At 36.3% G+C, this 23772-nt stretch overlaps 1 protein-coding gene and 1 non-coding gene across 15 annotated transcripts in view; one reads left to right on the top strand and one right to left on the bottom strand.

Annotated features, from left to right (window-relative positions):
* Positions 1 to 23772, top strand: part of ANKHD1 (ankyrin repeat and KH domain containing 1) — a 118030-nt gene that overhangs the window by 86366 nt on the left and 7892 nt on the right. For 9 of the 14 annotated variants that reach the window (XM_057733321.1, XM_057733263.1, XM_057733314.1 and 6 more), the window contains 17 exons: positions 146 to 257; positions 745 to 890; positions 1382 to 1524; positions 1965 to 2178; positions 4266 to 4441; positions 4653 to 4815; positions 7480 to 7575; positions 7924 to 8040; positions 11498 to 11672; positions 12522 to 12978; positions 13428 to 13574; positions 15049 to 15198; positions 15360 to 16972; positions 19899 to 20075; positions 21294 to 21545; positions 22586 to 22761; positions 23458 to 23622. In XM_057733321.1, the coding sequence (XP_057589304.1) occupies positions 146 to 257; positions 745 to 890; positions 1382 to 1524; positions 1965 to 2178; positions 4266 to 4441; positions 4653 to 4815; positions 7480 to 7575; positions 7924 to 8040; positions 11498 to 11672; positions 12522 to 12978; positions 13428 to 13574; positions 15049 to 15198; positions 15360 to 16972; positions 19899 to 20075; positions 21294 to 21545; positions 22586 to 22761; positions 23458 to 23622 (4479 nt within the window). The remainder of the gene's footprint in view (positions 1 to 145; positions 258 to 744; positions 891 to 1381; positions 1525 to 1964; positions 2179 to 4265; positions 4442 to 4652; positions 4816 to 7479; positions 7576 to 7923; positions 8041 to 11497; positions 11673 to 12521; positions 12979 to 13427; positions 13575 to 15048; positions 15199 to 15359; positions 16973 to 19898; positions 20076 to 21293; positions 21546 to 22585; positions 22762 to 23457; positions 23623 to 23772) is intronic. The other 5 variants (XM_057733272.1, XM_057733256.1, XM_057733299.1 and 2 more) reach the window with 3 other exon arrangements.
* Positions 10697 to 10804, bottom strand: LOC130842667 (U6 spliceosomal RNA). Its single transcript, XR_009050504.1, has one exon. It is a non-coding gene; the product is annotated as a U6 spliceosomal RNA (small nuclear RNA).

Below are 23772 nucleotides of genomic sequence, written 5' to 3'. Positions count from 1 at the left end.
TAAATTTATTTTGCACATTCTGATGCTTTATTTGGAAAGGAAAAATTCATTGTACGTTAATTGTGAAAATAAATATTATTTACCCTTCAATCGATAACCCCATTGTAAAAAGAAGAAAATCTAACTTTTTTTTCCCCTTTCCTAGACTGAGAGCAATCATGACACAGCATTAACACTAGCTTGTGCAGGTGGCCATGAAGAACTTGTATCTGTACTTATAGCACGAGATGCTAAAATTGAACACAGAGACAAAAAAGGTAAAAAAATATTAGTCAGAAATAAAGTTGGCGTGTAATTATATCATAAAACAATTTTTTTTCACTATCAATAAGTAGTACCTAAACTATTCAGTTAAAAACAATAGGTTAGCATATTTCAATTAAGATTTGTTAATCTACAGAATCAAATTATTCTTCAAAAATTCAAAAATTAGACTGTAGATCATAAAGGAAGTACAGCAAGTTGTGTTTAACTTTCTCCTTAATCCAAAAGTAGAGCATGTAGAGGTATCAAAGTTTATTATGAGTATAAACTTTAATGGTTTTGTTTGATTAGCGTTTTCTTTTTATCAGGTGTTTATGGGGTTTTGTCACTAACAAATTAGGATTTAAAGCAGTTTTATGTTAAATGATTATAAGTATCTGCCCTAAAGATCTTTTCCTACTAAAATAATAGAGAATTAAAAGCAGTGGCTTAATAAGTAGAAAACACAAATTTGTCTGAGATTTTTATTTGCTGATTTAGGTTTCACACCACTGATCCTGGCAGCAACAGCAGGACATGTTGGAGTTGTTGAAATCCTTTTGGATAAAGGTGGAGATATAGAAGCACAATCTGAACGAACTAAGGATACTCCACTTTCATTGGCATGTTCTGGTGGACGTCAGGAAGTATGTTAATGTTAATTTTCATTTTGTAAACATTTTACTGGTATTTTAAATATGCATAAGCTTAGTGATTTAGCTACGTGAATAAAACTTGCATGTGTTTTGACATGTTCTATATATTAAGTTTAATGAAAATAGTAAATGCCCTTCTAAGGAATCTTTTTCTTGTCTTTTAGGCAAAATAAAAATTCTCTTTATCCTTACGTTTATTGGGACTGAAATCCTAACACATGAAATGCAAATCTGTCACTCAATAATTGAGAAATAGAAAGAGTAACAATTTATTTCATTCTAATTGGCATTTCATAGCTCTGAATTCCTCAAAATGAAATTGAATTCATTTCTCCAGTGCTGATATTTGAATATTTAGGGTCTAATTAAAATATTAGATATTTAGACAAGGAAGTTATAGGTCCCATTTCTTTGTACTTCTTTCATTATAAGATGAACCCTTGGTGTAAACTAGATTTCTCTGTTCATATTTTACTTTGTAGGTGGTAGACTTGCTGCTAGCTCGGGGTGCAAATAAAGAACATAGGAACGTGTCTGATTATACACCACTGAGTCTAGCTGCATCTGGAGGATATGTTAATATCATTAAGATTCTGCTTAATGCTGGGGCAGAAATTAATTCAAGGTATCTATCACCTGTTCATTTTATTACTCATGATTAGTAAATTGTTACCTTGGGATTAAGTGTTTTCCCCTCAATATTTGGAAAAACACCATTTTTAATTAAGACAGTACTAAAGTTGCAAGGCCAAGAATTATTCCTATAATGTGCTTGTAAGTAATCAAAGCTTATTTCAGCTAATGTGGCTGTTTTTAAGGAAGTTTCATTTCAGAAAACACTGTGTTATCTGTAGTTGGAAATTTATAGCCTCTGAATAGGGATTATGTTTTAAATTGTAGAATTGTCCTATTTCTAATTATTAATCTAAACAAGTAAAATCTACTCATTGGCATTAGAAACCTTTTTTTTTACTGAAGCTTTTTAATTTTTTATATTCTCTATGCTTTTTAAAAAACAATAGGCAACATATTATTTTAATTTTCTAAGCACATTTCCCCCCTTAGGACTGGGAGTAAACTAGGTATTTCTCCCCTGATGTTGGCTGCAATGAATGGACATGTTCCTGCAGTGAAACTGCTGCTTGATATGGGTTCAGACATTAACGCCCAAATAGAGACCAATCGGAACACAGCTCTCACCTTGGCCTGTTTCCAAGGCCGAGCAGAAGTAGTGAGTTTGCTTCTGGACCGAAAAGCCAATGTTGAACATAGGGCAAAGGTAAGCATCTTATAATCTGTCAACTACTTCAGCTATATTTCTAATAGAAAGAGCAACTCAAATTGAATGTGCTATTTTAAATTGTCCTAAGTTAAAACTGATCCCCTGGGACTTCCCAAGTGGCACAGTGGTTAAGAATCTGCCTGTCAGTGCAGAGAACATGGGTTCGATCCTTGGGCCAGGAAGATCCCACATGCCACCAAGCAACTAAGCCCATGCACCACAACTACTGAGCCCACACGCCACAACTACTGGAGCCTCTGCTCCACAACAGGAGAAGCCACCACACTGAGAAGCCTGCAAACCACAACAAAGAGTAGCCCCCGCTTGCCACAACTAGAGAAAAGCCTGCACGCAGCAATGAAGACCCAGCGCAGCCAAAAAAAAAAATTTTTTTTTAAAACAATGAAACGGATGCCCCAATGCAGGATTGGAGAAGAGTGCTATACAGTGGTCAATGACACACTGTCACCATTCATGACTTTTATTAAGGACAGTGAAGAAAAATAGAATCAATACTTTTTTCCAACTTCAGCATTGAGTGGCTTTTTATTAATCCTTCAGTTTGCAATGATATTTTTGTAGTAAGATTATTTTGTATAGGCCTTTAATGTAGATTTTTTGTTTGTTTTTATAAATTTATTTATTTATTTATTTATTTTGGGGGGGTACACCAAGTTCAATCATCTGTTTTTATACACATATCCCCGTATTCCCTCCTTTCCTTGACTCCCCCCACCTCGAGTCCCCCCCACCCTCCCTGCCTCAGTCCTCTAAGGCATCTTCCATCCTCGAGTTGGACTCCCTTTGTTATACAACAACTTCCCACTGACTATCTAAGAGCGCCTTTAATGTAGATTTTTAAAGAGCTCCTTTAATGAGGCATGTGCTTACCATTAGTAAAAACCCCAATCAAAAAATTACTGCATAGATTATAAAATTAAGACAGCTAAAATCTAAACTGACCATGACAGATTCCTTTTGTATTACAAGTATTCAGTGTGACCTATTTATCTATTAGAAATCCTAGAAAAATCTGTATTATTTTGGTAATGATACTAGTATGAAAAGTCTTTTGGCAAAATGTTGGAGACTAATGAGCAAAGACACGTGCATAATGTTTGTGAAATGATATTTTAATCTATTTTACCCAAGTTTGAGTAACACTTAAGGAATTTATCCTGGGTTCTTTAACAAACTGCCTTCTCAGAACATACTCTAAACAAACTTTTCTCATTGAACATTGTGCCATATTTAATTTTCTTTTTATTTATTTTAATATTTCTATTTATTGTGCAGAGAAGTTATTGTCTCATGTAAATTTATAACATTAGAAATGTTATGAAATTGTTTATTTTGGGGACTTCCCTGGTGGTCCAGTGGTTAAGAATTCATCTTCCAATGCAGGGGACATGGATTCCATCCCTGGTCAGGGAACTAAGATCCCACATGCCGTGGGGCAACTAAGCCCACACACCACAACTACTGAGCCTGCACGCCACAACTAAGACCTGGTGCAGCCAAAAATAAAATAAATAAATATTTTTTTTAAAAATTGTTTATTTTTTAGCTTGAGGTATTATAAGTGAATTCATTCTAGCATGTCTGACTGAACTTAATTTTCACTTGCTGTTTAGTAAATCTTTTTTTTTGTAAGTTTATTTATGTATTTTATTGTCTGTGTTGGGTCTTTTTTGCTGTGCACGGGCTTTCTTTTAGTTGTGGTGAGTAGGGGCTACTCCTCGTTGTGGTGCACACGCTCCTCATTGCCGTGGCTTCTCTTGTTGTGGAGCACGGGCTCTAGGTGCGTGGGCTTCAGTAGTTGCAGCACATGGGCTCAATAGTTGTGGCGCACGGGCATGCGGGATCTTCCTGGAGCAGGGATCGAACCCGTGTCCCCTGCATTGGCAGGTGGATTCTTAACCACTTCGCCACCTACGAAGCCCTGTTTAGTAAATCTTAAGAGTAAATATTGCTTAGCTCTCTTGTGAGAGAAAATTAGAAATAGAATCCAATTATAAGTCAACTGTTTCAGTCCTTTAAAGAAATTAATATAATTTACTCACATAATTTTTTGGTTTAAACAGACTGGTCTTACCCCCTTGATGGAAGCTGCTTCCGGAGGATATGCAGAGGTTGGAAGAGTTCTCCTAGATAAAGGAGCAGATGTCAATGCCCCCCCTGTGCCCTCCTCAAGAGATACTGCTTTAACAATAGCAGCAGACAAAGGTCACTACAAATTTTGTGAGCTCCTGATTAATAGGTGGGTAAATTTTATATTTATTCATAGAATTTTCTATGATCCCTTTCACTTTCCAGAGCCTTTACAGTTAATAAAATTGTTTTACTTTATTGACATTTTAAAGAACAGATTATTTGTTTGCTATTTTATAAAAGATGAAAGACAAATTAAAGAAAAATAGAAGTCAGCCTTTTCTCATAGGAAACAAATTAACATTCTTCGATGTTTATAGGGGAGCCCATATTGATGTTCGTAACAAGAAGGGAAACACACCGCTTTGGCTGGCATCCAATGGTGGTCATTTCGATGTGGTGCAATTGCTAGTGCAGGCAAGTGCTGATGTGGATGCAGCAGACAACCGGAAAATCACACCTCTTATGTCAGCATTTCGCAAGGTAACTTGACATGGGGGGCAAAAGATGGAAAAAGTTTAAAACTACTAAATTTTAAGTTGAAATCATGTGAGAAAGGTAAATTGGGCTTGAGGAATTGACTCTGTTTCTATATGCAAACTTTTGCTGTCTTTCCACTCTCTTTGTGGCCAAATCTAAGAGCTATGTGGTAGTTCTCTATAAGCAACTTTGTTGTTAACTCACTTGGTGTCTTGACTAGTTTTGTTATGTTTTTGTACATAAAACATGAGATTTAAGAACAGATATTATATGTAGATGGATGTTTTCTCTACCGAAAGAACAAAAACAAGTGGACTCTCATAAAGATTTATTATTTCTCCTATGTATATTAAGGCTTACTTATCTGCTCTATTTTACAAAGCTTTCCCATTGCAATTGTGATAAACTATAAACTACTTAACATGGCTTACAAAGCCCTGCATGATATGGCTCATGCCAGCCTTAGACCAGTCATTTCTACTGCCCTTCCCCTTTGCTCACTACACTTCAGCCACTTGCCTGGAATGCACTAAATTTTTAACTTCCTTAGGGCCTTTGCTCACTGGTTTTCTTTTCCTAAAATGTTCTTTCCCTTGCTCTTCACCTGGCTCACTTCTCCTCATCCTGTAATGTCTGTTCATCCTTAAATATCACTTCTCAGAAAGTCCCTATCTGAAAAGTTTCTTTTGTTCTCTTTTATAGTTCACTATTATTTTCCTTATCTCATTTTGTAATTATACATTCAAACATATGTTACTTTTTAATGCCCATCTCCCCAGTTAGACTGGAAGATCTATGAAGGCCAAGATTCATGACTGTCTTTTTCACCAGTGTTTATGCCCAGTTGTTTAGTGCCTAACACATACTAGATGGTCAGTAAATAACTATTGAATGAGAGCAGTGTAACTTATGTGTCTTTAAAAAAAATCTTAAATATTTTCTTTTTTTTCAATTTTTTTCTTTCCTTTTAATTGAGGTATAACATATATAATAAAAATGCACAAATCTAAGATGCATGAGTTTTGATACATGCAGATACCTATGTAACCCACACCCCATAAAGATATAAAATACTTCCATAATCCTACAAAGTTTCATCATGCCCATTCTCACTTAATTTCCTGCCCCAGAGGCAACCACTTTTCTGATTTTTGTCAGCAGCAGACTAATTATTTTTTTCCTTTGGCTGCACCTTGTGGCATGCAGGATCTTAGTTCACTGGACCGCCAGGGAAGTCCCCCCCATCAGGCTAATTCTTGAAGATGTGTTAGAACCTTAATAGGAGGGGGAACAATGCAAGTTTGGTTATGATAAAATAGGTGTACTTATAATTGATTACAGATCATCCAGCCCCTGATACTGAGTGTTTTACCTAGATTCAAGTCATAGGACTCAGATAAATGTGACAATCCACCTTGTTTGGTTTTGTAAGATAGAGCCAAAATAATGCTTTGGAATCTAGAAATCCTCTTTATTTTAGGACTACTTTCCCTTTTATATTGAGATTCATTTCACATCACCAGTTTTTATTTTACTAATTTATTCTGGGAGATATTTTTTTTTTTACAAAAGTTTTTCTATTTTCAGTGGGATATGGGCAGATTAAATTCAGGAGAAATGTCGTTTGGTTGACCACGTAGTTCCAGCATGTTGTATTTATCTTTTTCTGTTTATAAACTCAACACTGTTTTTATTTTCATAATTTCAGTTTTAAGTTTAGTAAATTCTCAAGTGTTACTATACCTTTTACTTTTACTCTTAAGTTTTTAAACATATGGGGCAATTTTCTTCCTTCCTTCCTTCCTTCCTTCCTGTCTGTATGTCTGTCTGTCTGTCTGTCTGTCTGTCTTTCTTTCTTTCTTTCTTTCTTTCTTTCTTTCTTTCTTTTTCTTTTCTTTTCTTTTCTTTTCTTTTCTTTTCTTTTCCTTTCTTTCTTTCTTTCTTTCTTTCTTTCTTTCTTTCTTTCTTTCTTTCTTTCTTCCTTTCTTCCTTTCTTCCTTTCTTCCTTTCTTCCTTTCTTCCTTTCTTTCTTTCTTTCTTTCTTCTTGGCTGTGTTGGGTCTTTGTTGCTGCATGCGGGCTTTCTTTAGTTATGGTGAGCAGGGGCTACTTTTCCTTGTGGTTCTCAGGCTTCTCAATGCAGTGACTTATCTTGTTGCAAAGCATGGGCTCTAGGCATGCAGGCTTCAGTAGTTGTGGCATACAGGCTTAGTTGCTCAAGGGCATATGGGATCTTCCCAGACCAGGGATGGAACCCGTGTCCCCTGCATTGGCAGACAGATTCATTTTTTTCTTTTTTTTTTTTAGATTTATTTTATTATTTATTTATTTATTTATCTATCTATTTTTGGCTGCGTTGGGTCTTCACTGCTACACACGGGCCTTCTCTAGTTGTGGTGAGCAGGGGCTACTCTTCATTGCGACGCGTGGGTTTCTCATTGCAGTGGCTTCTCTTGCTGCGGAGCACAGGCTCTAGGCGCGGTGGGCTTCAGTAGTTGTGGCTCATGGGCTTAGTTGCTCTGTGCCATGTGGGATCTTCCTGGCCCAGGGATCAAATCCGTGTCCCCTGCATTGGCAGGTGGATTCTTAACCACTGTGCCACTAGGGAAATCCCTGGGGCAATTTTCAAAAATATTCTTTTGTGTATTTTTTGTTGTACTTCTTACAGGGTCATGTAAAAGTTGTTCAGTATTTGGTGAAGGAAGTCAACCAGTTCCCTTCTGATATAGAATGCATGAGATACATAGCAACAATCACAGATAAGGTAGGTTTAATATACTGTTGAAGCACATTTTTGTTCTTTGTGGAATTATATGTCAGAGTATGTGTTAGCAGCCTGTTCTTTTCATTCTCTATGAGACTGCAGCTAAAGTTTATTACTAGACTATTAGCCTGATTAGAAAATTTTCTAAGAACACATAAACTTTTGAGAAAATGGTACCTTATTTTGATTTTTCAGCCAAAGACTAGACTCAAAGGATAGCTTAATTTGATTTAGTGAATATTCAGTAATTTGAGCTTTAAGCCCTGAACTTTGCTCTACTTATCAGCTCAAGTTTTATTGGCCTGTTAATGTGTTCCTATATTTATATAATTCCATTTTCCACTATAGGAACTGTTGAAAAAATGTCACCAATGTGTTGAGACAATTGTGAAGGCTAAAGACCAGCAGGCTGCAGAAGCAAATAAGAATGCAAGTATTCTTTTAAAGGAACTTGATCTGGAAAAGGTAAGTGGGAAAAATAACTTTCCTTACTAGAAATCTAGTAGAATAAATTTGTGATTTATATGACTATAATTTTAACAAAATCTCTTTTAAAAAATGATTAATAGATTATCAAACTACCATTAATTTTTTGATTCTGACCTATTATTCAAAAAAATATATTTTTAACCATGTAAGTGAGGAATTAGTTTTTGAGCAGATCACAGTTTTCCAGATGATGTTACTGCCTAAATGGTTTTAACATTAGTCTGGGAAGAAATTTATAAAACATTGGAAATCTTTTGTTTATTATACGATCTGGGCTATAAGTGGTTTATTAGATCCTTAATTAAAGAGTAAGTGTCTAAGTTTCCTAGGATGTGTGATATAACGGAAAAAGTTTAAAAAAAAAAAAGGTCGCTTTTCTGAGGCTCAGTGTGCTTCCCTGGAAAATGAGGGTGTTGTTATGAACCCAGAAGTTGTATTAAAAGAACTCTACCATAATCAAGTAGAGTTATTATAGTAATGCAGGAGATAGTTTTAAGATTGAGATATTTTGTTGATGATAAGGAAGGAAAAAAATCATTTTGAGAGATGCTAAAATTTTGAGACCAATTCTTAGTTTATTTAAAAAAATAAATAAAAACTTGTAAGTTAAAAACAGAAGAAAAAAATGCTTACAAATCAATGTGAAAGGGACTTCCCTGGTGGTCCAGTGGTTAAGACTTCACCTTCCAGTGCAGGGAGTGCAGGTTTGATCCCTGGTTCGGGAGCTAAGATCCCACATGCCTCATGGCCAAAAAACCAAAACATAAAACAGAAGCAATATTGTAACAAATTCAATAGAGACTTTAAAAATGGTCCACATTAAAAACAAAATCTTAAAAAAACAAAAAACAACAAATCAATGAGAAAAATATAACTTGCCCAAAATGAAAAATGATCGCACAAATGGGCAATTCACAGAAAAAGAAGTACAAATGTTCAATAAATAGATGGAGAATGCTTAACTTCATGAATAGACAAAGAAATACACAGTGAAAGAGTGATTTAAGTTTCTTTTACCAGATTAGGAAAACTTAAAATTTAAAGGTCTGACAATAGCTATTGATTGCTAGGGTGTGGAGAAATTAGCATTCTAATATGATTTTTGATGTATGGTGTAAATTAGTATAACTATTACTGGAGATTATTTGACAAATAAATTAAATTAAAAAGGGTGCACACCTTTACTCCAATCATTACTCTTCTAGAAATTTAGCCTAAGGTGAATACTTTGACAAATGCTCAAAAAAGATGTGACTATATAAAAGGACATTCACTGTTAAATTGCTTATGATCAGGGGAAAGATATAAGCCTTAAAGTTTTATCATTAAGAAATTAAATAAATTTAATTAAAAAAAATAAAGAGTGAAGTTTGAAGTTTGATTACTACCAAGGTCCCTTCTATGTCTATAATTTTTATTTTTGTGTTACTACCTAGGGATATGGTTAGCAATTCCCTAAACAGCCAACAGAGTGATAAAATAATTGTTAACTGAATATGCAATTTCTTCTTTCAATCCTCAGCCCCTTTCTCTTTTACATAGGGGGTTGACAGACTTTTTCTTTTTTTTCATTTTTCTTTTTTTAATTTTAATTTTTAATTTTTTTGTCCACGCCTCATGGCTTGTGGGATCTTAGTTCCCTGATCAGGGATTGAACCCAGGCCCTCGGCAGTGAGAGCACGAAGTCCTAACCACTGGACCACCAGGGAATCCCCGACAGACTTTTTCTATAAAATGCCGAAGAGTAAATATTTTAGGCTTTGTAGGCCATACAACCTCTGTCACAACTCCTTGACTCTACTGTTGTAGCACGAAAGCACCTGTAGACAATGGCTAAATGAATGTGTTCCAAAAGAACTTTATTTATGGACGTCAAAATTTTAATTTCGTAATATTTTCACATGTCATGAAATATTCTTTTTATTTTTTCAGCCATTTAAAATATAAAAGTTAGTCTTAGCATTCAGGTCATAGTTTGCCAACACCTGGTTTAGAAAAATGTCAAAGTAAGTTATTTATGACTCAGAATGGTAAATTATAGTTTTGAGGAAAATGCTTTACTTAATTACCAGGACAGCTGGACTTCATTGACAGATTGTAATGGTGAGCCTTTTTTAGATAATTTCCATAGAAATATGAATAAGAGTAACTTGATGTGTTTTCTATTTGTTTTGAACTTTCATTATGATGCGAGGCAACCATTCCCATGTTCCCCTTTCTGAAAAAAGAAAATTTTTTTCTAGTACTAACCAAAGCAAAACTCTACAAAGTAAAAAAAAAAAATTCTATAATGGCCTCCTGTGGATATTTTCATAGTGACATTTGTTAATACCTTATAAAGATCATAATAGCTGCATTTTAGTCAAACAGATGCCACATAAATCTATGGATTTGCCTATTCTGGACATTTCATATAAATAGAATCGTACAGTATTTGGGCCTCTGTGACTGGCTTCTTTTGCTTCATAATATGTTCAGGGTTCATCCATGTTGTAGCATGTATCAATACTTCATTTTTTTTCTGCTGAATAATATCCCATTATATAGATATACCACATTTGGTTATCCATTTATTAGTTGGTGGACATTTAGGTTGTTTCCACTTCATAGGTTTATAAGTTTTTTGTTTTGTTTTAACATGGAATGCTTCGTGAATTTGTGTGTCATCCTTATGCAGGAGCCATGCTAATCTTCTCTGTATTATTTCAATTTTTTTAGTATATATGGTGCTGAAGCAAATATGGTGTACAAGTTTTTGTATGAATATGTTTTCGTTGGGTGAATATCTAGGAATGGAATTGCTAGATCATATGGCAATTCTGTGTTTAACCATTTGAGAAACTGCCATATTGTTTTCCAAGGTAGCTGCACCATTTTATGATCCTACCAGCAGTATATGAAGGCTTCAGTTTCTTTACATCCTCACCATGATTTGTTTTATCTTTTTGATTATAGCCATCCTAGTGACAATGAAATGGGTATCTCATTGTGACTTGATTTGCTTTGCTTTTCCCTAATGGCTTGTGATATTGAGCGTGTCTGTCTCTTCATGTGTTTATTGGCCATTGTATATGTTGTTTGGAGAATGTCTATTCAGATTCTTTGCCCATTTTTTAATTGAGTTATTCATCTTTTCATTATTGAGTTATGAGTTCTTTATAAATTCTTGATACAAGGCCCTTACCAGATTTGCAAAAATTTTTCACCATTTTATGGGTTGTCTTTTCACTTTATTGATGGTCCCTTTGAAGCACAAAAACTTTTAATCTTGATGATGTCCAGCTTATCTATTTCTTCCTTCGTTGCTTTTATAAATGTGTGTTAAGACTGACATCCATGGGAAACCCCATGTATCATAAACAAAAATACCATTTCATTATTTATTTTAAATTATTGCATTATTGATAAAATGAGATACCTACTTTACTTTCAGTCAAGAGAGGAGAGCAGAAAGCAGGCTCTTGCAGCTAAAAGAGAGAAAAGAAAAGAAAAGAGGAAAAAGAAAAAAGAGGAGCAGAAAAGGAAGCAGGAAGAAGATGAAGAAAACAAACCTAAGGAGAATTCAGAACTACCAGAGGATGAGGATGAAGAGGAGAATGATGAAGATGGTGAGAAAGGAACCATCTGAATTAGTGATAGAATTCTTCTGTGTTTATCAACTTCATTTTGAGTGCTTTTTGCTCCCACAGCTAATTCTAGTTAAATATTCAATTAGTTTAATCTGAAATTGACAGTTGACTTCTGTAGTACATATTTCTGAATACTTTACATTGTAAAATGACACAGAGAAACATAGGGGAAGCCAAGCACATAATTTGAAGACATTCAGTTGTAATTTAAGTTCCCCTGTAAAAACATTATGTGTGTCCTAAAAGTGATACTATAAGAGGTCTGCCAGCTTTTCTTCAGGTTCTTCCCTACCCTCTCCTTCCCCAATTGGAAACTGGGGAGAGTTTTAGTTCCTCAGTAAATTTTTTTTTAAGCTCTTTATTGGAGTATAATTGCTTTACACTGTTGTGCCCTCAATAAATTTTTAACTAAGGTTCAGTCTTGAAGCTGTATAGGGTTGGGGTCCGTTACTCTCAAAGAGTTGCTTATTGAACAGTCTGGCAGTGGTTGTAGTAGGCAAATAATTTTGCTCTATTTGAATTCTAATTCTAAAATGCTGTTTGAAAAATTTCTTAAATTCAAACTATATTGATTTTCGGTTAGTTCATGAGACTAGCATTTCAGATCTTAAGAATGTTAATGTTTTATACCAAGTTAGACATCAAAATATGATATAGTATATTTGTTCTCACAACAGTAAAGATTTCTTTATTTACTAATGAATACTGGTAAAAGGAAAATATGACCTAAGAGTCTGAATTATTATGAATTATTAGGTATATTCTATCACAGTTGGTTTTGAGATCTGTGGTTCTCAGTGTGATTTTTATCCTTTTTCATAATTTCAGTGGAGCAAGAAGTTCCCATAGAACCTCCTAGTGCAACTACCACTACCACAATTGGAATCTCTGCAACATCTGCAACATTCACAAATGTGTTTGGGAAAAAAAGGGCCAATGTGGTGACAACTCCCAGCACCAATCGGAAAAATAAGAAGAACAAAACAAAAGAGACCCCTCCCACTGCACATTTAATATTACCAGAACAACATATATCCTTAGCACAGCAAAAGGCAGATAAGAATAAAATAAATGGAGAACCCAGAGGTGGTGGTGCAGGTGGGAACAGTGATTCAGATAACTTGGACAGCACAGATTGCAACAGTGAGAGTAGCAGTGGTGGTAAAAGCCAAGAGTTAAATTTCACTATGGATGTGAATTCCTCTAGTGACAGGAGATACCCCTCACTGCTACTCCATTCCCAAGAAGAAAAGACAAGTGCCGCTGCTTCCAAAACTCAGACACGGTAAAATTTTCTGACTTGTTAACTCTGCACCTACCTTTCCTTTTTCATGCCTGGCACAAGAACTTGAAGTAACACAAGTTGTGTTAAACAATTTAAGTCTACCACATTATCTGTCTTCAACATTTAAAACTGAAATTCACCAGTGTCCTCCTTATCATGTGCTGGTTATGAAATGAGATTATTAGAACTTTTAACGTTCAATTTTGAAGTTGAAAATATTAGCGTACCTTGATTTTATTTTAACTATGTAATTTTATTGATTATATACAGTCCTTTTGGCTTCTGAATCCATTTTAATACTAAAATAAATAATGGATTCTTTTCCCTATTTCTGTTTTTCTGAATTATTAATAATTTGATGTGCCAAATTTTAATTCAGATATTTCAGCAAATCTCGAGTTTCTATCTTAAAATGTATCTTTTATTGGACTTGATATTTCTCTTCTCAGACTTGAAGGCGAAGTGAATCCTAATTCCTTATCAACAACCTACAAGTCAGTGTCATTGCCATTAAGCTCTTCAAACATAAAGCTGAATCTGACTAGCCCTAAAAGGGGGCAAAAAAGAGAGGAAGGGTGGAAAGAAGTTGTCCGAAGGTAAGTAAAAGTATCTCATCTAACTTTTCTCCTCTTGTGAGATGTTACCCAGTTAATTAATGAATAATTTGAATGTGGTTATTACTTTCAACTTCAGTGCCATACTACATCCAGAGTAGGCTAAAGCAAAGTTAGAAACAGTATGTAACTTTTGTATGGGTTTTTTTTGTTCGTTTGTTTGTTTTGTTTTGGCTGCGTTGGGTCTTCATTGCTGCATGAGGGGTTTCTCTCGTTGTGGCAAGCAGGGGCTACTCTTCGTTGTGGTGTGTGGGCTTCTCATTGAGGTGGCTTCTCTTGTTGCAGAGCACAGGCTCTAGAGTGCAAGCTCAGTAGCTGTGGCGCATGGGCTTAGTTGCTCTGCAGCATGTGGGATCTTCCTGGACCAGGGATTGAACCCATGTCCCCTGCATTGGCAGGCGGATTCTTAACCACTGCACCACCAGGGAAGTCCTCCACTGCTTTTAAATGTTTCACACAGTCCAGAAGGTACTTCTAGCCTCTGCTCATGCTTTACAACAGGGAATCAGGACAAGACATAGGTTTGCTAATATGCACTTAATCACCAAAGGACTTAGATGTCTGAGTTTTTATTCTGTAATTTTTCTAAGACCTTGTGTCCATTAAAAGCAAACAAAAAGGAAGAAGTCTTGGCAGAACAGGAGAAGTGATGCACATTTGAAGATCAGATTGATTTAAGTATTATTCATGGCCTAGTCTATGCTCTAGCTTTCAAAATATCTAAAGATATTCTTCCCAATTTGTCTACATTAGGCTATTAAATTTTGATCATGAAATGTGTTTTAGAGTTTGCAATTGGGTGTTCTTCTGGAAGGTATAGTTCAAAGTTTGAGGGTCTCTCCCTCAAGGGGGGAATCCTGGCGACCAGCAGTGACCACATGAAAATAATGGGTGTTGCTCTCATTTGGTTCTGCCAGCAAACACTGGATTTCCGTGATAATCCTGCAGGACACGCAGGACATCTCGTCAGATCCCAGTATCAGCCTCTGGTGTTTTCTCTGGTTCCACTCACCTCACACAGTGGAAGTCCCAGGCTCCATTTGTGAATTGCTTTTTATGTAATTCAAATCTGAGGCTTTGTTTTTTATTGCTAAGTAAAGTTGTTGGCACTGGTAAGCTGCCTTTATTCATTTTCAGTTTGGAGTTTAACAATGTGGTATGCATTATTTTCATTTTGAAAGTATCAACATATGATTATTGCAGTTTAGTTAACGTGATAGTGCAGATTTGAATGCTGAGATCATGAGTGACTTAAATATAATTTTTTTAAATGGCAATGTGTTTACCTTTACTAAATTAAATCCAATACAAGAGGTCAGTTTCTAAAATAAAAACATCTAATAATTTCCTCTTTAAGGTTTGAGAAATACTATTCTACAAATGTTCATGAACATACTGACACATCTTTTTTAATAATTTTGATTTCATAAGCCCATGTGTGGTCTTCATTTTATAGGTCAAAGAAATTGTCTGTTCCAGCCTCAGTGGTTTCCAGGATAATGGGAAGAGGAGGATGCAACATTACTGCAATACAAGATGTTACTGGTGCCCATATTGATGTGGATAAACAAAAAGATAAGAATGGCGAGAGAATGATCACAATAAGGTAATTATGAAATATATATATTGTTAGTTCTGTGAGGAAATTAAATTTTATTAGAAGCACATTTTAGGTATGGTACAATCAAGAATTTTATTTCATGGTAAAGATTACCTAGTTTTGTGTATTTTTGATCTTGTTTTGTTTTTTGTTTGTTTTCTCCCCAGGGGTGGTACAGAATCAACAAGATATGCAGTTCAACTTATCAATGCACTTATTCAAGATCCCGCTAAGGAACTGGAAGACTTGATTCCTAAAAACCATATCAGAACACCTGCCAGTACCAAAGCCATTCATGCAAACTTCTCATCTGGAGTAGGCACCACAGCTGCTTCCAGTAAAAATGCATTTCCCTTGGGTGCTCCAAGTCTTGTAACTTCACAGGCAACAACATTATCTACGTTCCAGCCCACTAATAAACTTAATAAGAACGTTCCAGCAAATGTACGTTCTTCTTTCCCAGTTTCTCTACCCTTAGCTTATCCCCACCCTCATTTTGCCCTGCTGGCTGCTCAAACTATGCAACAGATTCGGCATCCTCGCTTACCCATGGCTCAGTTTGGAGGAACCTTTTCACCCTCTCCTAACACTTGGGGGCCATTCCCAGTGAGACCTGTGAATCCTGGCAACACAAATAGCTCTCCAAAGCATAATAATACAGGCCGTCTACCTAACCAGAATGGGACTGTTTTACCCTCAGAGTCTGCTGGACTAGCTACTGCCAGTTGTCCTATCACTGTCTCTTCTGTAGTTGCTGCCAGTCAGCAACTGTGTGTGACTAATACCCGGACTCCTTCATCAGTCAGAAAGCAGTTGTTTGCCTGTGTGCCTAAGACAAGTCCTCCAGCAACAGTGATTTCCTCTGTGACAAGCACTTGTAGTTCCCTGCCTTCTGTCTCCTCTGCACCTATCACTAGTGGGCAAGTTCCCACCACATTTCTGCCTGCAAGTACTCCTCAAGCACAGCTTTCTTCACAAAAGATGGAGTCTTTCTCTGCCATGCCAGCCCCCAAAGAGAAAGTGTCCACACAGGACCAGTCCATGGCAAACCTGTGTACCCCCTCTTCAACTGCCAACAGCTGCAGTAGCTCTGCCAGCAACACCCCAGGAGCTCCAGAAACTCACCCATCTGGTAGTCCCACTCCTCCCTCCAATAACACACAGGAGGAAGCACAGCCATCCAGTGTATCTGATTTAAGTCCTATGTCAATGCCTTTTGCATCTAATTCAGAGACTACTCCATTGACTTTGGCATCACCTAGATTGGTTGCTGCTGATAATCAGGATACCAATAATTTACCTCAATTAGCTGTACCAGCACCTCGAGTTTCTCATCGAATGCAACCCAGAGGTTCTTTTTACTCGGTGGTACCAAATGCAACTATACACCAGGACCCCCAGTCTATTTTTGTTACAAATCCAGTTCCTTTAACACCACCTCAAGGCCCACCAGCTGCAGTGCAACTTTCTTCAGCCATGAACATTATGAATGGTTCTCAGATGCACATTAATCCAGCAAATAAATCTTTGCCACCTACGTTTGGCCCAGCCACGCTTTTCAATCACTTCAGTAGTCTTTTTGATAGCAGTCAGGTGCCAGCTAACCAGGGTTGGGGAGATGGTCCACTGTCCTCACGAGTTGCTGCAGATGCCTCTTTCACTGTTCAGTCAGCGTTCCTGGGTAACTCTGTACTTGGGCACTTGGAAAACATGCACCCTGACAACTCCAAGGCACCTGGCTTCAGATCACCTTCCCAGCGAGTTTCTACTAGTCCAGTTGGTAAGTTATTAGAACTATCATTACAGCACAGTTTGGGGCTTTAGCAACATAATCTAACCTTCCATGATAATAAAGTATTTATTTTGTACATAAATTGCATGATCTTTATGAGGTTATGTCATAAATAGTAAAGACCCCTTAATGACTGCTGATTGAGTGGACAAAAAAGTATTTGTAGGTAAGTCACTCACATATCAGCTGCTTTATATTCTCTTTTATGATCTCTCTGTACCTCATATCAAGGAGGTTATACCTTGTGTCAGTCCATTTTCTTAGAATTGGTAAAAAGGACTCATTGGATGCTTCAAGGATTCCAAATTTACAGACATTTTTTAAATCATAGTGATTGCTTGCATTTCTCAGATTAAAAAGGTTGGGTTACAAAGGTGTTTCCGTTACAGTCCATAATCAACATTCTTTGTTTTCAGTCTTGGGTGCTCAGAATGAATATTAAATGATGTTGTAACTGTATATTATTTACATTAGATGGAGCTGTTTGAAGAGATCCAGTCATGTGTGGGTTCTTATTTTTTTAAAAAAAACAATTTTGAATCAACTCTTTCTTCCTTGAAATTAGAAACTAGCTGCTGAGACAGTATAAGAAAGATTTAGAAAGATAAGAGGCTAGTGGTGGCTTGGAAATATTTGGAAAACCAGACTCTATTTTCCAGAGTCTAAGGGCCAAATTTTAGTCCAATCTCTTTGCTCTGTTCTGAAAAACAAATTAGAAATTGTGGCTGACCTAGAATGGGGGTAAGAAGAAGAACTAGTGCCACTTAGCATTTTTCTTCCAGTTGGAAAACTGTCCCATAGCCCATCCTTCCTTTCAGCTAATTATAAACTGATCTAAATTGTTTAAAATTTGTGAGTTTATGGATATGGCATAGCCTTAGCTTTTCTATCAGATATATTTCCATTTACTTATCTTTTCAGGAAAACATAACTTGTTATCTCATCTTTCAAACAGAAATAAAGCTTACATAAGACCGTCTATGGTCCAAAATATTCTCTAGGGTTTTTTTTTTTTCCCCTTCTTTTCTATAAATAGGTATCTATTTTAACTTTTCATTTGGGCAAACTAATAAGTTTTTCCAATGCCCCAGAATGAAAGAAGAGCTCATTGCCAGTGCTCAGACTGTGGTAAAAATTAATTTTTAAATTAATCCTTGATTTGACTGGCACTAACTAATATGTGAATTTAGAGTGCCTTAGCTAGAGTTGGACTTCAGATCTCTCATATTCCAGTGTTTGAGCTCTTTGCACTCCACATACTACATCCCAGAAGATGTGCAGATTATGAATGGCTGGAAAAAAGAAAGTCAAGGAAGTCAGCCATCTAGTTTGGTAGCAAACAAGGTTTGGGAACCTTAATTATTCAGATCTTTAACATCAAAATTATTTATCACTAATTTAAAAATAATTTTTTTTAAATGCAAGCATTAATCCTTGACCTTCCTTCTGGGGTCCAGGATTGATTAAGCTTGGCTTCGTTTCTTAACTGCCTGGGTGGTTTCTTTTGTTGATGCCCTTCTTTCGTGGAAATAGTTTAGTTTTCCTAGTTTACAGGTAAGAAATAGTGATACTTAAAAAGACGGGAAAGCATGTGGAGAAATCGGAACCTTTGAATGCCACTGGTAGACATTTAAAATGGTACAGCCACTTTGGAAAAACCGTTCGACAGTTCCTTAAAAAGTTAAAAAGAGTTACCATATGATCCAGTAATTCTGCTCCTAGATATACCCAAGAGAAAACATATACCTACACAGAAACTGGTACACAAATGTTCATAGCAACACCATTCATAATAGCCAAAAAGTGGAAACAATCCAGTATCCATCAACTATGAATGGAAAAACAAAATGTGGTATATCTGTATAAGATATTATTCTCAGTATAATATATATTCTATATTATGAGATATAATGAAAGAAATGAAGTACTTATTTGTGCTACAACATGGATAAACTTTGAAAACATTTTGCTAAGTGAAAGAAGCCAGTCACAAAAGACCACATATTGTATAATTCTTTTTATATGAAATTTCCAGAATAGGCAAATCTAGAGAGACAGAAAATATATTATTGGTTGCTTAGAGTTTCAGATATGGGGTTAAGGAGAATGGAGACTGACCGGTGATGCATACAAAGTTTCTTTTAGGGTAGACAAAAATGTTCTAAAATTGATTGTGGTGATGGTTGCACAACCCTGTGAATATACTAAAAGCCTTTGAATTGTATACTTTATAGATTAATAAGAGACCTGCTTGAGAAGTTTTGAATTTTTTATGTTGATGTTAACTACTTTTTCCTAAAATGAGCACCTATAATCCTTTTCCAGATCCTCGACTTCTTTCCCTAAAACATTCTCCAGAGAAAGCAATGGAATTTAACAAGACTATTAAATTCATACTTATGCAAACTAGATCGAAACTTTGATGTAGATTGTAACTGTTGATTTGTTTTTTATCAGATGGAGTACTGAAATTAGTTTAATAGTTTGCTTTTCCTCCTTGTTAGGAAGCAGACATTGGTAGGTTTTTTACTCATCTTGCACAGAAATGACTATAGTTATATAGATGAACAGCTATACTTCTAAGTGATGGGTAACACTTAGTCACAACATGCTCTCATTTCATGTCCCCTCCAATGAAAGCTTTGAGATTTATCTAGAACATACTCCAGGTGACTGCCATTCCTAAACATTGGGCTCACTTTTCTATATCTAGTGCTGCTTGGTGATATTCTTCTGGACTGCAAGAAAAAAATGGGTTTGGGACATACAGTTTGATATAAATGGATTCTTTTTGCTGTGATCCGCAAAATAAACTGCGTGCTTTCTTCTTTTTTAAAGAGGAATTAAGTAAACTTTGGACTTTCATTTTCAAAGCTTTGGCTAATTTGATGTCTTGGACCTGTTTTTATTTCAGGGTTACCATCCATTGACCCATCAGGCAGCTCCCCATCTTCCTCTTCTGCTCCTCTGACAAGTTTTTCCAGCATACCAGGAACTCGGGTTTTCCTGCAAGGGCCAGCTCCTGTTGGGACTCCTAGTTTCAACAGACAGCATTTTTCTCCCCACCCTTGGACAAGCGCCTCAAACTCATGTAGGAATCTGGGGGGAACTCTTCCCAAAGAGTCTTGAATAAGTTATTAAACCATTTGTTTCAGGGAACACTATATTGTAACTTTAGTAATCTAAATTGTATGCAAATACCCAAGGTTTGTATTGCAGTCATGTCAAAAATTATCAGTCATTTATAGGATAGAAAACTTTAGAAGGGTCAAGCTATTCTTCCAAGCCAGATTTGAGATTACACTGAGACTTGGATTAAGACAAGAGGTACTACAAGTAGTCTTATGAGACCCTTTGGAGATAGTATTGTGAAATAATTTCTTAAGTCTGAAAAGAAGTTGAATTTAAGTATCTGGTCAGTTTAGTATGATTCCTCTTTACATTTGAGGAAACTATTATTGCCATTTTATAAGTAAAAATATTCCTCTGCTTTGACTTATTTTTTTCAGTATTTAGAACTTATGAAGTTCTAAAAGGACTTGAACAGGATTTGATTTTTTTTTTTTAAATGAGCATCATGAGGTAGTCAGTGAGTATTGGCCGTTTGACAAGGAACACTATCCATATTACCTGAGAGTCCCATTAAGAAACAAAGCTGTGAACTGAATCCTACATTGCTTCACTAACATTTAACCTTTCTTCCTTATGGGGATAAAAAGGGGCTGCAGAAAGAGAAAAAAGAAAATAGCTAACAAGTATAGAGGGCCACCAGCTATTTTCCAGACAACATGATAGCTACCGTGCAGACATTGCCATATTTAAGTTAATTTAAAATGTGACAATATATGTTTTGAGAAGATTTTTCAGAACTACAGTAAGGGGAATTACCTGGTTGTCCAATGGTTAGGACTCTGTGCTTTCACTGCTGAGGGCCCGGCTTCAATCCCTGATGGGGGAACTAAGATCCCACAAGCCAGCTGCACTGTGTGGCCAAAAAAAACCACAAAACTACAGTAAGAATAAATACGGTCTTCTTCCTTTCCAGCCTTGTTCAGTTCAATTTGAAAAATTTTTTAGCCTATTTATCTATACTTACTATATTTTTGGACTGTTTATACTTACTACAGGCAGAAGTAGTGTAGGATAATGTTTATAGAATTTATATATTTTCATTTGAATGATCTTGTAAAATGAAATTTTTTCTTTCCAGAACCTATGTTATGGAATAGATCTTTCCAACAAGGTTTCTCATATTGTTATAATTAGTTTTCATATGTAATAAAACAATAGAGAAATATTTTGCCACCAGGTGACTCTCCTATTCCATCTGTTTCTTCGGGATCATCTTCACCTCTTTCAGCCACTTCTGCCCCACCAACATTGGGCCAACCAAAAGGAGGCAGTGCCAGTCAGGATCGAAAGATACCTCCCCCCATTGGAACAGAGAGGCTAGCCCGGATCCGGCAAGGAGGGTCTGTCGCACAAGCTCCTGTGGGGACCAGTTTTGTTGCTCCTGTTGGACACAGTGGAATCTGGTCATTTGGCGTCAATGCCGTGTCAGGTACAGTTACAAGTGCCCTCTGTCTGGCGGGATATCTCGAGTAAGTTGTGGGATTTTGCCATTTAAACTTAGTTTCTTTAATTAATTAATTAATTAATTAATTAATTAAAATAAGCAAGCTTAGTTCCTGCACTTAACCAGTAGAGTTGTTTAAACCTTTGAGGAGTTCAGTCCAGTCTCAAAGTCTGGAATGTTAGTTTGGGTTATACATAGTAATAGATGTAATATGTATGATAGTAATATATATAAAATAATAAATACAGAGTTGATTAGAAGTAAAAGATTCAAAGCATACTTCCTTTCCCTCTTATGCTTTTCATTGTAGAATAGGACAATCATTTGATTTCTTTCAGAGAGCACTTAATCTTTTGAAGGACAGGGTAGAGTGTTTGGGGTATTCAGAAGACTCTACCCAGTCTTCCAGGAACTTGTCTTTCGGTTTGCAGAGATTTTCATGAATGTGTCCTGAGCTTATCAAAGGAATGCTTTTTTTTTTTTTTTTTTTTTTTTTAGTTTCGTCTTTATTTATTTTTTAACTTGCCGGGCATTATGGTACTCTGGGATTTTTTTTTTATTGGAATATAATTGCTTTACACTCTTGTACCAGTTTTTGAGGTACACCAAGGTCGATCATCTGTATTTATACACATATCCCCATATTCCCTCCCTCCCTCGCCTCCCCACCACCCTCCCCGTCCCAGCCCTCTAAGGCATCATCCAGCATCGAGTTGATCTCCCTTTGTTATGCAGCAACTTCCCACTGGCTATCTATTTTACGGTTGGTAGTATATATATGTCTATGCTGCTCTCTCACTTCGTCTCAGCTTCCCCTTCACCCCCCGCCCCCCATACCTCGAGTCCTCCAATCCATTCTCTGCATCTGCATCCTTATTCTTGTCTTGTCACTGAATTCATCAGTACCATTTTTTTTTTTAAAAAGGAATGCTTTTTATTAAATTCAGTATGAAAAAATCCAGTGGTAATTTTTTGTTATTTTATCCAAATAAATATCTAACCTTGATCTCAATTCTTCTTTCTAGAAGGCTTATCAGGTTGGTCACAGTCTGTGATAGGGAACCACCCAATGCATCAACAATTATCAGACCCAAGCACATTCTCTCAGCATCAACCAATGGAGAGAGATGATTCTGGAATGGCGGCCCCCTCTAACATTTTTCATCAGCCTATGGCAAGCAGTTTTGTGGATTTTTCTAAAGTGAGTTGACAGACATCATTGTAACTTAACACTTTGCCAACCAATGTAGTCACAGGTTAAGGAGTACTTTGTGCTGAAATAATTCTCCCTTGTGGTATAACTAGTTTGTTTCTATGACTTTGCCAGATCTTTCATCCAATTTCAAAAGTGGGTTATGTTGTTTACATTAGTTTGTCCTCAAACTATCCTGAAGATGCCCCCATGTTCCCTCCAGAACCTGAGAGATTTGGTTTTTGCTGCTTTGCATTTGGCTGCCACAGCTTAGAGAGAGGACTCTCCCTCTCTAAAAAGCTGGCTGTGAGCTCCCCATTGCCCTCTTGTCTGCTCTGAGAGCTTCCAGGCTGCCATAAAGCCAGACTGTGGGTGCAAGCAATCATGTAGAGTTCCCTTTTCTTGGCACAAGCTTATTAGTAAATCTAAAATATGGGACAGTTGAGGGGAATTATATATGTTCATCAAATATTGGAAATTTCCCGATGATTTGATGTTGGATTTAGTTGTTTTTTTTTCTATTCTCATTGAAAAGTGTTGTTGATGCAAATAACCACTTTTGGTTTCTCAGCACTGTACAATGGTTGCTATACTTACAGGATACTCTGGAGTTCTTTGAATGAAGGGAAATGAGAGAAATCTATGCTGCTATTATGGAATCATCATTTATAATCACTTCATGATTATACCTTTCTGCTATTTTAGGGCCTACCAATTTCCATGTATGGAGGCACCATAATACCCTCCCATCCTCAGCTTGCTGATGTTCCAGGAGGCCCTCTGTTTAATGGACTTCACAACCCAGATCCTGCTTGGAACCCTATGATAAAAGTTATTCAGAATTCAACTGAATGCACTGATGCCCAACAGGTAAAATGGACTTAATGCTCTTTATTTTTCAGATTTATCATATCATTCTTTTAATTCTTTGGGTAGTGCGAGTTCTGCATATCAGAAATCATGACATCTGACTACCTTGATCTGAATTAAGTTTTTCAATATCAAGATGATGCTACTTAA

Source organism: Hippopotamus amphibius, chromosome 1 (genome assembly GCF_030028045.1).
Source record: "Hippopotamus amphibius kiboko isolate mHipAmp2 chromosome 1, mHipAmp2.hap2, whole genome shotgun sequence".
Taxonomy (NCBI): domain Eukaryota; kingdom Metazoa; phylum Chordata; class Mammalia; order Artiodactyla; family Hippopotamidae; genus Hippopotamus; species Hippopotamus amphibius.
Note: the sequence above shows the minus strand (reverse complement) of the source record. Positions and strands in the feature narration are given on the sequence as shown.